General features: G+C 43.2%; 1 protein-coding gene across 5 annotated transcripts in view; it reads right to left on the bottom strand.

Moving 5' to 3' along the window:
- Positions 1-13,375, bottom strand: part of OXNAD1 (oxidoreductase NAD binding domain containing 1) — a 45,260-nt gene that overhangs the window by 15,142 nt on the left and 16,743 nt on the right. For all 5 annotated transcript variants that reach the window (XM_074270112.1, XM_074270111.1, XM_074270109.1 and 2 more), the window contains 2 exons: positions 11,467-11,573; positions 6,211-6,352 (listed from right to left, as the gene is read on the bottom strand). In XM_074270112.1, the coding sequence (XP_074126213.1) occupies positions 6,211-6,352; positions 11,467-11,573 (249 nt within the window). The remainder of the gene's footprint in view (positions 1-6,210; positions 6,353-11,466; positions 11,574-13,375) is intronic.

A 13,375-nucleotide genomic window follows, 5' to 3' on the forward strand; every position in this document is an offset into this window, starting at 1 on the left:
AAATAAAAAGCTATTATGAAAAAATCAAAATTGCATAGTAAAAACACTCACTTAAAAAAAATCAAAGGGAAAAATAGCATTCCCCATTGCAAAGGACACAAGCAGTTTTTAGACTAAACCCCACCCCCAAAACAAAAACAAACAACAAAAAAACCCCAGTTACCTATAGTCATGAAAAATTGCTCTAAATCATTATTGATTTGAGGAATGCAAATTAAAACAACATTCAACATTTCACTTTTGTAAAATCTTGCGGTCCAAACTTTTCTCTCTCCCTCATACCTCTCAGAATAATATGACAAAAGGAAAATGTTGAATGACAGAGAGAATGAGGGATAACTGGGACAGTAATGTACTGTGAACTGAATTCACCTTTCTGGAGAGTAATTTGGAGCTATGTCCAAAAAGTTATAAAACTGTACGTATCCTTTGATCCAGACTACTACTAGATCTATATCCCAGAGATATCCAAAAAAAGGGAAAAGGATCTATTTATACAAAAATTTATACCAGCTTTGTTTGTGGAGGCAAAGAATTGGACATCAAAGGGATGCCCATTTAATTGGAGAATGGTTAAACAAGCTCTGATATATTATTGTAATGAAATATTGTGCTAGAAGAAATGACAATTTAATATTTTTGGAAAAAAACCCTGGAAAGAGTTATATGAACTGATGCATAATAAAGTGAACATTTCACCCTTGCAAAAACTTGCGTTTTCCTCTCCCTTCCCCCTTCCCCTCTCCCCATGGCTCTCTCCATCACAAATCTATTGGGCTAAATCACCTCATTGTTGAAAAGAGTCATGTCGATTACAGTTGATCATCACTCAATCTTGTTGCCATGTACAATGATCTCCTGATTCTGCTCATTTCACTCAGCATCAGTTCATGTAAGTCTGACCTACTCAGATAAAGGAAACAGGGGATGAATCTACAGCTAACTTGATAAAATTTATCTAGTTAAGAGTTCGGCAAGATGAGGGAAATTTGGAGAGAATTTAAGAGAATGATGAAGCATTAGGAACATTAAAGAAACATTACAGAAAATGAACCGAATTAAAGTATAATGCCTACAAAATATAACCTATTTTAAGTAGGGAGGATATTATTATATGAAGAACAGTAGCAGTTTCTCACTTTGGACAAAGAAATTAACTGAAAAGTGGAGCAAAATTCAAAGTAGTTGACAAGTTGGAAATTGATATACTAATCACCAAAGGTACTTTTAAAATGTCCTTCCTTAATAATTAAAAACATACATGAAACAATTTGAATGGCTTGAGAATAGTTTTTGTATAGATCTGCCTGAAGTAAGGGAAGGGCCTGGATGATCTTTCAAAATCCCTTCTGTCTCTATATGAATCCGAGAATAATACTGAAAACTATGGGACTATTCTTCTGACGGTTCAGTCTATGTTTAAGAGGAAGCCCATAGTCTAATTTAGCTTACTGTGTTTCATGATACATTTCCAGCGCTGGAGATGTACCCCAGCAAACGTGTGCAGAGTTGAGGCTTTCCAGGAGCCAGCCCATCATCCCCAAAGCTATTAAACACTCTTCAGTGGGTCTACCTTCTCATCGCTACCATGGGAAAGAATCAGCTGTGACCTGTCTTCTGAGAAAGATAAAAACTACCAGGGAACCATGAATGGAACAAACTCGTAAACATGATTAATGTATAAACACCTTAAAGGATGCTGCTTTTAATTATGTGCAAGAGTTAATTTGTGAACAGATTTCATATTTGTAAAGAAAAAGACTTTCAACAGACCCTGAGTTTAGCACAGACCGAGAACAAGGTAATGTGGCAGTGGCGGCCGATACGGCGCAGAGATAACATAACTGAAGATGTTCACTTCTTTAACTGCCCACAGCCAACTTCTCTTGTGTAGCCGCCATTCCTTCAAAAAGCCAAAAATGACACACAAGAGGGAGGACAAATCACCAGAGGGGGGCTCCACAGGGAAGTCGGGCTTCAGACCGGCTGCTCTACCGGGTCTTCCCTGGGATGAGCGCATGGACCCAAGCCAGAGTACTGGCAGAGCCAGAATAGAACCTTCCAGAACAAATCACCTCACTGAAAGGCAAAGTCCCAGGGGGCAGTGCTGTAGCCCCTCCTGGGGGAGGGCACAGCAGCTAACTGAGCCCCTTACAAGACCTTATCGCCCCAACTCTGCAGTCCCATTTTAATGAGGAAGGTGGGGAAGGCACTGTGGCCAGAACAAAAAAGGCCATGGGGGAGAAAGAGTGCCGCCTACAGGTGAGAGGCAGCAACACGGCAGGCCACAATGGTCATGGGGACGTCTGAGGCGGTGGCTTCTGGACAGCCAGTTCCACCATGGAGGGAGTCCCGCGAACATTCCCCTAGGGCATCACCAGCCCCATCACCTCCTTGTGGGGAGGGTCCCAGGCCTGTAATTCACCTCACACTGGGCGTCGATCACTGATCCTTCCTCATAGATGGGGTCCCCACAGATAGGGGATCCAAGCTGGGGAGGGAAGGCTTTCTGATACAGGCTAGTTATGGCTGTATGGGAATGCCGGCTCCTTTCTCCTCAGATTTTTCTTTGGCTCTGTGGGTAGGACTTCCCTCTTCTTCCCCCTCCCCTGTTCTCCCCCAGCCCCCCTGCTTCTCATTGGCCGATATGTGTGTGTGTGTGTGTGGGGGGGGGGGGGGGCGCAGAGTGGAACCTGGCTAGGTGGGACGGCAGAGCTGAGCCCCCACAGCCTTTCTCTGGTGCTGGCTCTCGTCTCCCTTGGCAGACCACCATGAGCACCAATAGCAGTGAGGGAAAAATAGCACAGAGGAAAAAAAACAACACAAAAATTGTGTGTACTGCGGGAAGGGGAGGGAAAGGAGGGAAAGCATCAAAGGCTGCCTTGTTATTCCCTACCTTCTCCTTTGCTTACTAGAAAAGAAAATCTTATAAAGGTCCTACATTCCTCAGAAACCCCCCCAGAGCCAATGAAGGAAGGATGCACTAATGAGAAACAACAGGTGTATATGAAAAGGAAGGTCGGTGGGCCAATCTTGGCAGTTCCAGGCAACAAGAAAATCTGCTGGACTGCAATGACCCCCAGGAGATGCCATCAGGAAAGCCCAGATCTGCAGGGCTCTTTACCCCTATTTCCCTGGATTCTCAGCCCCTCCTCCAGATCTAAAGCCCTCACCCTGTTGGAAGTCTGTCCCAAGAACCACTGGTGGCTCTGAGCTAAAAGGCTCCCAGATTCTCAAGGTAAGGAGGGAAAATGGTACAGACCAGATATCCTTGAGCCCACTGATGCCAGTAAGTGGGGGGAAGGTGTTCCTGGCATCTCAAACTGGAACCTGGGACCCAGCTTCCCAAAAGAGAATCCTACACAGGATGGCTGAGTTTTCTGCTACTTAGTATATTGCAGATTAAAACAAAGCACAATTTACAAAACAAAACAAAACATGGTTTCTGTGGTGAAATGAATTCCAAGTATAAAACTCAATCTGTTCAATAAACTGGGATCTCCTTACATTCAAATACCCCATGAGTGACGTGAAAATTATCATATATAACAATCTATTTAGAATAACTAGCAAATGAGTTCAGATTAATTGACATTTTGAGGTAACAGTTACCATATTATTGTTTTGTTTTGTTTTTTTGCTGAGGCAATTGGGGTTAAGTGACTTGCCCAGGGTCACACAGTAGGAAGTGTTAAGTGTCTGAGGCCAGATTTGAACTCAGTTCCTCCTGACATCAGGGCTGGTGCTCTATCCACTGTGCCACCTAGCTGCCCCCCATTATTGTTTTAAATAAAATGGAATACATTCTGATATATTTTAACACTAAAACTGTGCTGAACAGAATCTTTCCAAGTATATACACTATCCCATTTATGAATATGGATTATCACTGTAAGAGAATACAAAGACAGGGATGTGGGCTTTCTGACTATTTGGATGCTAGTTCAACAGAAGCTGATTGCGCGCGCACACACACACACACACACACACACACACACACACTCACTTTTAGTGAGGCAATTGGAGTTAAGTGACTTTACCAGGGTCACACAGCTAAGAAGTGTTAAGTGACTAAGGCTGGATTTGAACTCAGATCCTCCTGGCTTCATGATCGGTGCTCTATCCAAAAGAGCCATTTAACTGCCCCCTTACCTCTTTCCATATTAAAGGAAAAAATGACTACCAAGATGGTAGCCTAGAAACTGGAGCCCATTCCCACTAACTTCAGAAAATTTCTGAAAAGAGCAATTATGTGCTGGATATGAACAATAGTAGAGTCCACAGGACCAAAAAAGAGAAGCCAAACAAGGTGAAATGCTTGAGTTAACTCAGGAGAATGCAAATCCTTAAGCAGCTCATTCAGCAATTCACCAGCCTCTACGCTCCCCTCCACCAGGGCCCAGGAGCTGATGCCAGGCCCACTGCGCTCGCACACCCCGCCACACAACAAGCAGAGACACTGGTTTTGCCCAACCACATACCAGGAGGGAAGGGAGAAGGAGAACAATCAAAGCAATTTTTCCCTGGTTTGGAGATAGCTAACCTGCATAGATTTTGTCAGCAAAGCCTTTCCTGAATTTGGCAAAAAATTAGCAGATGCTAATACAGCTCAGCCAGAGGAGCACAAGGGCAGAGGAGGAACTGAGATAGCAGATAAGCATGAATGACTTCACCACATCTGAAATTCAGCCATTGAGTTTGTCTCCCAGAGACTAAAGGCGGAGACCAAGACTGTCAAACCCTAAAATCCCCCATTATGGAAAAAGGCTAAGGTTGCTCTGCAGCTTAGTTCTGGGAGTGTATCCACAAGCAAAGGGGAGTCAGAAAGTGGGTAATGGGGGGGATAAGAGGGAAAGAAGATAAGACTTCAAGGGGAAGGAAATCCATTAAAAACACAGCAGATAAATGAACTGAGAGAATCCCAAAACTGCAAAGATGAGCATTCAACCTTCAACAAAATCTTAAATCTTAATACTAGAAGACAAAGGAAAATGAACCAATATCTGATGAAACAAAGAATTATAAGCAAGCACGGAGCAAGACATTCCAGAATATTCAAAAGAGAAATGAAATTCCTAAGAAATTAGGAATTAATGAGAAATTAAAGTTTTCATTAATAAATTAAAAAACAAACAAACCAAAAAACAAACCCTCAATTAGAAAATTGGGGGGAGAGGGAGAAGTGAATCTAAAGTATATTTCTCCAAAGAAGCAAAAAAAAAAAAAAAAAAAAAAAAAAAGGGGGGGGATTAACAGAAATGAAACAAAAAATAGTGAAGTAGAGGAAAAACTGTCTAAAGAAAAAATGGCAAAAGCATGAAAAAAAGGATATGTGATCTCTAAACAAGCCAGAATATCAAGAGATGTCCCAGAGAAATACATCATGTTAAAACACATACACACAAATAAGGTTGCTCCAAACTTCTAAAAGCAAAAAAGAAGACAAACATCGAAGTAAATCCACAGACTGCCTGCAGAATGAAAACCTCCACTTCAAATTTCAAGATATACCATTACTAAATTTAATAGCTTCTATAGCAAATTAAGGAAATGGTCAGTATAAAGACCTTCAGATAAAGGAAATGAAAATAACACAAAGTTAAAAAAAACAAAAACAAAAACTATACACAAGTAAAGATGTAAAGAGAAATGAAATAAGACTACTGCAGATAGGAGTAGAAATGAAGGTTCAAGGCGGAAGCCAAAATTACATAGAGGGGCAGAAATGGGGACAAAAACAGTAGAGGACAGAGGGGAGAGGGCGATTTGGAACACAGGTTAATTTCTACGAAAGGGTAGTGCTTCCATTCCATTACTTCTCCAGTGAGGTGATACTTCTAAGAGTAAAATAAAACCGAAATAAGGAAGAATGAAGCAAATTTTACAAATTTTACAAATGGAATGATAAGAAAAATTGGTTCAGAAGTTTTAATCCCATAAAGAATACCAAGGAATTCATTGGGGAATCCATAAAGATAGAGAACACAGTTGAAAGATTAAAATGCCAGAACAGAAAGGAAGAGACAAAGCTTAATGAAGCAACAAGAAATGCTTCTCAGAAAAAATGCTTAAAAGTATATAAAAAACACAGTCTAATGATGGACTGACTCTTCACTGGAGTTTCGATTTCTTGAGTAGGGAAAGTGAACTAAATCTAGATCCTCAAGTGCAGACAGCCATAAGGGGATGTCAAGTGCACAATGCCCCTACCTTGGTATGGACCCAGAGAGAGGGAGCATGGTTGGTATATTTCACTGCTAATTCCAAAGCACTTTCTTGTTTTAACAGGCTCGGGCTTGAACAAATCGAGAATCCACCAACCACAGGAACATCAGGAATAAAGAAATCAACCCTAAAGTGGAAAAGCAAATAAAATGTATGATTTTAATTCTTAATGGGGAAAAAAAAAAAAAAAAAAGCCATTGAGCAGTATTTGCTAAAACAAAGTGCCAGACAAAGATTCTTGAAATCCCATCTCATTTCTCCTGCTGCTGCTTTATCACAATAGTATGTTCTACACAATCGTTCCTCCTCCATTTTTCGCACTGCCATATTTCAGGATTCCTCACATTTCAAAACTAAATGTAAAACCTTTCAGAACACTCTGGCCAATAGAGACAAAAACCTTTTCAAAACATTAAGGAAAAATAATTAGTCCTGAAAACTGCCGAATCCCGGTCTCCTGGGAAACAAGATCTAAGGCACCAGGGGCTCCTCCCAACCAGAAAAGTCAGTCTAATCTCCCCATCTTTTAGGTGTATTTCCTTGCTGGTTTTTAAATGCCCTAAGGCTAGTGGTACTCTAACTTTAAACCACTATTTCTCACCCTGTGGTTTTCTATTCCTAAATAATCTTCCTTACTTTGGGTAATGAAATGGTTAGGGATTAACTGCCACTAATTAACAGTGTCCATTGTCCATTCCCAGGTCAAATAGCTAGGGAGGCTGTGCTGGCTTATGGCCTGCCCTGCAGCGCCCTCTGCTGACCAGACGCTCCCAGAGGTGTCCAGGGCCAGGCTCCGGGGTGCTTGCCAGTGCTTTCAAGGCAGGGTCTGGCCTGATGGCCTATAAAGGACAAAACTGCCTTTCCAGACCAGGACCCCTTTGGACTTGGGATGAAAAACGTACATTTGCAGAAAATGATCCAACTAAATGCACATCATAACCAAGGTGAATGGGGAGGCCTTAATCAACAGCCTCTAACAGATCAGGACAAGTGGAAATGGAAGGTGCCAAAAATGAACTCTGGAGGACTTTTTCCTGCCCAGGGCCAGCTCCGAACCCACAAAACGAGAGAAAACTCTTTCACTTGTCTCCCAAGGTCCCCAGTCTAGTCTTCCTAATGCTACCCATATAACCTCCTTCCCCCTTCCACACAGTTTTCCTCCTTCTACATCCAAGCTGTCCTACTGTGACCCTGGGTCAGTCACCCTCTGTACAAGGGAGGTGCTCAGAGCAGACCACCCCGAGTTTTCTTCCTGTCCTCAATCTGACTCCTAAGTCCTGCCTTCCCCAAGTTAGCTGCCATTGGAAAAGAGACTTCTGTAAGGGAAGCTCAGGGTCTTCTCTTCTCAGTGACACTGAGGGCATTGCTGGGAGGACAAATAAGCTAACAGGTGGGGAAGCATTTTGTGCAGTAGGACTAAGGGTCGCCCAGTACCACAGCAGGATCCTCACTATCATCAGGGATCCAGGGGGCTGCCTCCAGTTCTAATGCTCCGCAGGATCTCTGCCCGGGCTTCCGCAGGCGCCTCGGACCACACCGGCATCCCCCCCTCTTCCTGCTGACAACATGGCTGTAATCACAACAGCCGGGTCTAAAATCGTAACCAGTCTGCTTTCTCCAGCGCCCACCCTGACCACTTGCCCACACTACTCAGGTCCTCATTACTTCTCTCTGGAATACGATCAGAGCCCGGACTGGGTGGACCACAGCGGTATCTCGCTCATCAGCCCCTCCTTCACTCAGGGGCCAGAATCAATTTTGTCACAGCCCTGCTAATGTCTTCAGTGGTTCCAAGGATGGGAAAACCACCAGACCAGCAGGGACTCCCCAATATCTCCTTTGCTCTACTGTCCCTGTGCACCCCAAGAGATGGCCTTGTCTAAAGCTCAGGAGCCAGAGTTCATACTCAGGTGGCCTTTTCCCCACGGTTTTCCACCTCACCCCACAGGGAGAGGCAGGTTCCAGAAGAGCTAACAGTAAACCCCATGGAATTCTTGGAGGCCAACAGAAAGAGAGAATTTTGATGGTTTTGCAGGTGACAAAAGTGATAGGATAGTTAAGAGTCTGAGGCAGAATCCTAGACCCCCCGGGGATCTCAGCTCAGCCTCACTTCTAACAAGTAAGTAGACTTACTAGGTTTACCTCTAACACAGAGATCCTGTGTTCTAGTCCTGCCTCCAGTGAGTGCTCCCTTAAGGCCTCCAGATGGCCTGGGGGCTCCCATCTCTGAAAAAGAAAGCAGACCCTTCTCTAAAGACTATAGCTACACTCGGGGAGCTCTTCTCTGACAGCTGCCTTTCAAAGTTTATGAATGTACAGCTTGTTCTTTTAACCATCTTCATCCTCTTAATGAACATCTGATGTCTGATGAGGGGGATGAGTGGACATCATAGTTTAAGATCCAAAGAATGTAAGAGTAACAAGTCCGAGGTCTGATAATGAAGAATTCTCCAAATATTCACTAAAAGACTCCCACGGGGATTAAAAAATAACATCCCAATCCCAATCTCTGGTGAATGGGAAAAAAGGAAATTAAGAATTCTTTGCTTAAAAACACTCCTCTCATAAATGGGCATGATTAGGAGATGGCCTATAAGAGTAACAAAATAGCTAACTCATTACTGATTCCTATTTCTCTCCCAGAAATTCATCTGCACTCCAGTATGTGAGTACTGAGCCAGACATGTGTCAACACCGTTATAAGCACTCGCTAGCTAATTCTACATGGGTTGAGAATACGAATGGGAATTTATTTCTGTAAAACAGCAACGAGATGGTAGCCTTTCTTCCTGCTCAGATGAATAGATTTGGTAAATGGTTATAAACAGCTTGACCATGACAGCCCGAACCCAATATGTATGCATTTATAACTTGGGAAAAGTGGTCTGACGGCTGGCAGCAAGTCTGAGGGAGGCTGTTGAGATGCTGCCGCCACATCAAGCAGACTAGGACAGAACAGTGCCACAGAAGGAAAAATGCAAAGAGAGTCATTATAATTAAAGCTTCTAATCTTCAGTGTAATAACTGTTGAACAATTCTTGAAGGGTAAATATATTTTCTATACCCTACCCCTCCTCGAAACAGCCACCAAGAATTTAATATGTATCACCGAACATGTGCAAAGATTACAGTAAATTGCTTCAGAAACGCAAATTGTTGCAATCAGCATCTTGTTTTCTATTTCTAAATTCAAAGGCAAACTACTTAACATGAGCGCTAACTCTTATTATTCTCACACGTCTCCAATTCTAACAAAACTTATTTTCAGATGGACCGTGCCAAAATTAGCCAAGTCACGCCTGTAAAATCCAATCATGATCAACAAATCAAGAAATGCTTAAAAATTGACGTGACCTTGAAAAGTAGCCACCCTCCCTGTAAAAACAGCACATTTATGGATTTACTTGAATTCAAGGCCTTTCAGAGGAATGGTGGGGCAGACATCTGGGTAGGAAGGCCATCAATGTCCTGACTATCCTTAGGAGACACACTGATGACTTGTTGTCCGTATCCAGATGAACTGGGAAGTATTGGTAACATGAAGTGCATCCCCTCTGATGAGGGGGGACCCAGACAAAATGAAAAGACCAGGGGGAGAAGTATTTGAGTGCTTGCTCTTGGCCATGGGAGCTGACAGTCTGCTGCACGTGGCTGCGTGTAATCTCGTCCACTCAGTGAGTTTAGCCCCGGCCCAGTGACACACCATTTCTAACCAAACTAGCGAGTGCCCTGAATTCTGCTGGCAGCTCCCTTCCTGGGGCTGATGCTGCCTGTTGGAGTGAAGGGTCTCCAAAAGGCTGTGAGGCACAGTGGCCAGAGCTGGTCATGGAGCCAAGAAGACAGGACATATCCTGGTTGGGTGACCCTGAACCGGTCACAACCTCCCAGAGAAGTGAAAACTCCCAGAGAAGGGGCTGAAGCCCAGCCCTCTGGCAAGTCATCAGAGAAAAATGGAAGCCTCCAATGCTGAGAATCAGAATTTGGGCTATACCACAGGGCTCGCAAGCCTTATTCCAAAATTGTAAATGATGGATGGGCTGAAGGGTTAGTGAATGGATAAATGAGTGCAGAGGATGGTGAGAGAAGTGCTGGGAGATGTTCTACCTAGTTTATCGGTATAGATCCCAGATACAGCTAAGCTGACCAGAGAAGTAGTACTGAGGCCCAAGAAATCTATGTGTAACAATATTTATTGCAGCTCTCCGTGGTGGTGACAAAAGAACCAGAAACTAAGGAGTTGGGGAATGGCTGAACACATCACAAGATATTCTTTATCTATTACAAAAAATGATGAGGACAGCTGCAGAGAAACCTGAAGACTTGTTATGAATTAATGCAGAGTGAAGAGAGCAGAAGCAGGAGAACCATTTTTGCTAGAACAACAACACTGCTAAAATGAACAACTTATGAAAGACCTAAGAACGCTCTCCAACCTTGACACCTGCTTACCTCTTGCAAGAGAAGTGACAGGCTAAATAGACTACAAGTGTTTTCTTTTTTTTCCTTCTTCTAATAAGATTGTGGGAGGGGAAAAAGGGGGCAGCTAAGTGATATCTAACATATCAGTGTCAGGTCTGAAGTCAAGAAGACACTATCTGTGTGAACCTGGGTAAGTGACTTCACTCCATTTGCCTCAGTCTCCTCATTTGTAAGATAGCTAGAGAAGGAAATAGCAAATCAGTCCAGTATCTTTGCCAAGAAAACCCCAAATGGGGTCACAAAAGGTCTGAAATGACTGAACAGTGTGGGAGAGAAGAAACAGGAGAAAAGAAATGCTTTAAAACAAAGATTCACTCACATCCTGATAGCCTCAGATACTACTTCTAGAATTGTCTTACAGTTCAACTATCCATACCTACATGAGTTGGTAAAACTACTTTTTAACTGAAACTTAAGAAGATAAAACTCCCCACTGATTATTATAAATCAGAAAAATGGACATCTTAAAAGTATTCCTTCTCTGCATAAGCCATGGGCCGAAAGCTACCACTGAACAAAATCCAACAGATGTATAACAGGGTGGCTACTGAGTGGATGGGCGCACGGACAGGTGTGGACTAAGTGACTTCACTTCTCAAACCAGAAATTGCAGAGCAATTGCCAGGGTACACGGATACCAGATAGCCTCCTCATGAAGTAGTTCCCTATGGCAACAGAATCAAAGCTCTGGATCCCTTCCCCCTAGGCAATGATGGAATCTGCCCTTCCATGCACCATGTGAAAAAAGCCAAAGCAACTCACCATTGGCCAGCTTTGAAAGAAAAATCTTTATTGGTGATCAGCAAACGGAGCCTTCGGACAGTTTCCGATTCTGTGATAAGCCCACATACTTTAGCGGGAGATAAAACCTAAAAACAAGAACAGTGGGATACGATTTTGTTACATTTACAAACCCCACACAAAAACTTTCAGTAACACATGGGCTGAGCGCCACATGGTATGTCAATTTAGAAAATCAGTGTGACCACGCCTCAAAGATAATTCTATATAAGCAAAACTAAAGAAAGACGGGCCTACAATTTGTCTACAAAGTTCAGAAAGTCTTTTGGGAGGCAAACTGTCAGACTGGTTTAATTTAATCTTAAGATTCAGCTTCACCTTTCTAACAAGCAATAACCACTATAGTTTCAAATTCTAACTAATATATGCCTGATGTATGAGAATGATTTTGTTTAAAGCTCACCACTTTCTGAAACCCTAAATGTTATCTAAGGAGAAGAGGGGAGTCTAAGAGTCAAGGAGCCACTAATCATCTCACTGGTGAGTGACTGGATATTTCTCTTTCCACTCTCTGCTGTACTGAATCCCCAGCACTTCGAACAGTGCCTGGCACACAACAGACACTTTACAAATATTTAGAGTGGATTGTCTTCTGTCCTCATCAATACTTCCAGAAAAAAGTGGCCAGGAGATAAAGGCAGGGTTTGAATCATTCAGCTTTGTCCTTGGACCTGACATAGTCCTATGGGTGGAGGAGACCCTATTCCAAACTTCAGTGTGACAGGGTTATTTGTCATCTCCCTGGCTACAAATTGCTTCTACATTACTCATTAGGGGTGATACCGCCTTGCTTTGAAAATTGTAGATGAGGGGGACTCATGCCCTCCCAGGGTAGCCAGCCCCCTTTGCAGTGGCTTCCTGTTGGGAAGTTTTGCTTCACTTGGAGCTCAATGCTTCTCAGCAGTCTTCACCCATTACTTCTGGCTCTGGACATTGAGACCACTCTTTCCCATCACAGTTCTTAAAATATAGGATGGCCGCTATCCTGTTGCCCTCAATTATTTATTTATTCATTGTAAAGGGCTAAAACTCTGAGTCAATGCACTGGGGTCGGACAATCGAGCACTTGAGGCTAATTACTGATTGGACAATACCCTATAGGAATATGCTTAGAAAATGGCCCTTCCCACTATCCTCTGCTGGCCCAATCGTTTGGTGTATACAGAGAATTGTGAGAGGGACTAGGAGGTGCAGTGAGACGAGCCAGGGTCACTTTGGGGAGAGAGACGAGGAGGTGAGGTCAGAGATCCTACACGTCTACTCTCTTCACTTCTACCACTAAAGACCAAGAATAAAGACTTTTGCTTATCCTGACTCCAGGTGATTCTAAGATCTCCAGGGTGCTAATGCAGTCACCACAGTTCATGGTCCATCTGTTTCCTCTCCTCTCCTCGTGTGCACCTTGTTTGTACTATAAAGAATTAACTATTCACTTCTTAGAGGGACACAAAACCATTCAGGCCATTAAGGTCCATTTTTATAGTCAATCTGAACAAAAGATGGCCTCACACAGGCAGAAACAGTCCTTAACTGTGCTCCTAGGATGGCGATTTGAGATTCTCTACCACACAATTCTCAATGGTGGCCCAGAGAACGTCCATAACTCACAATGCGGCTTCACCCTTGGCCCTTACTTCCTGCTTCCACCCTCCTCCTCCTTCTTTCTATTTCCATGATGGACATGGCTCTCTCTCTCTGCCTTGACCCCTGAAGCCTTTCACACTGGACACTGACACCTTGAGGCTTCTTGCTATTCTTTCTTTCCTCAGTAAACAGGAGAGTGAATGCTGTGGGGTTAGTGCTTCCTGATACTACCTCCTATCCCTTTTATGGGAGCATCTTTCTTCTGGGTTTAATGTGAACCCTCTTC

The sequence above is a fragment of the Sminthopsis crassicaudata genome, chromosome 5, assembly GCF_048593235.1.
Source record: "Sminthopsis crassicaudata isolate SCR6 chromosome 5, ASM4859323v1, whole genome shotgun sequence".
Taxonomy (NCBI): domain Eukaryota; kingdom Metazoa; phylum Chordata; class Mammalia; order Dasyuromorphia; family Dasyuridae; genus Sminthopsis; species Sminthopsis crassicaudata.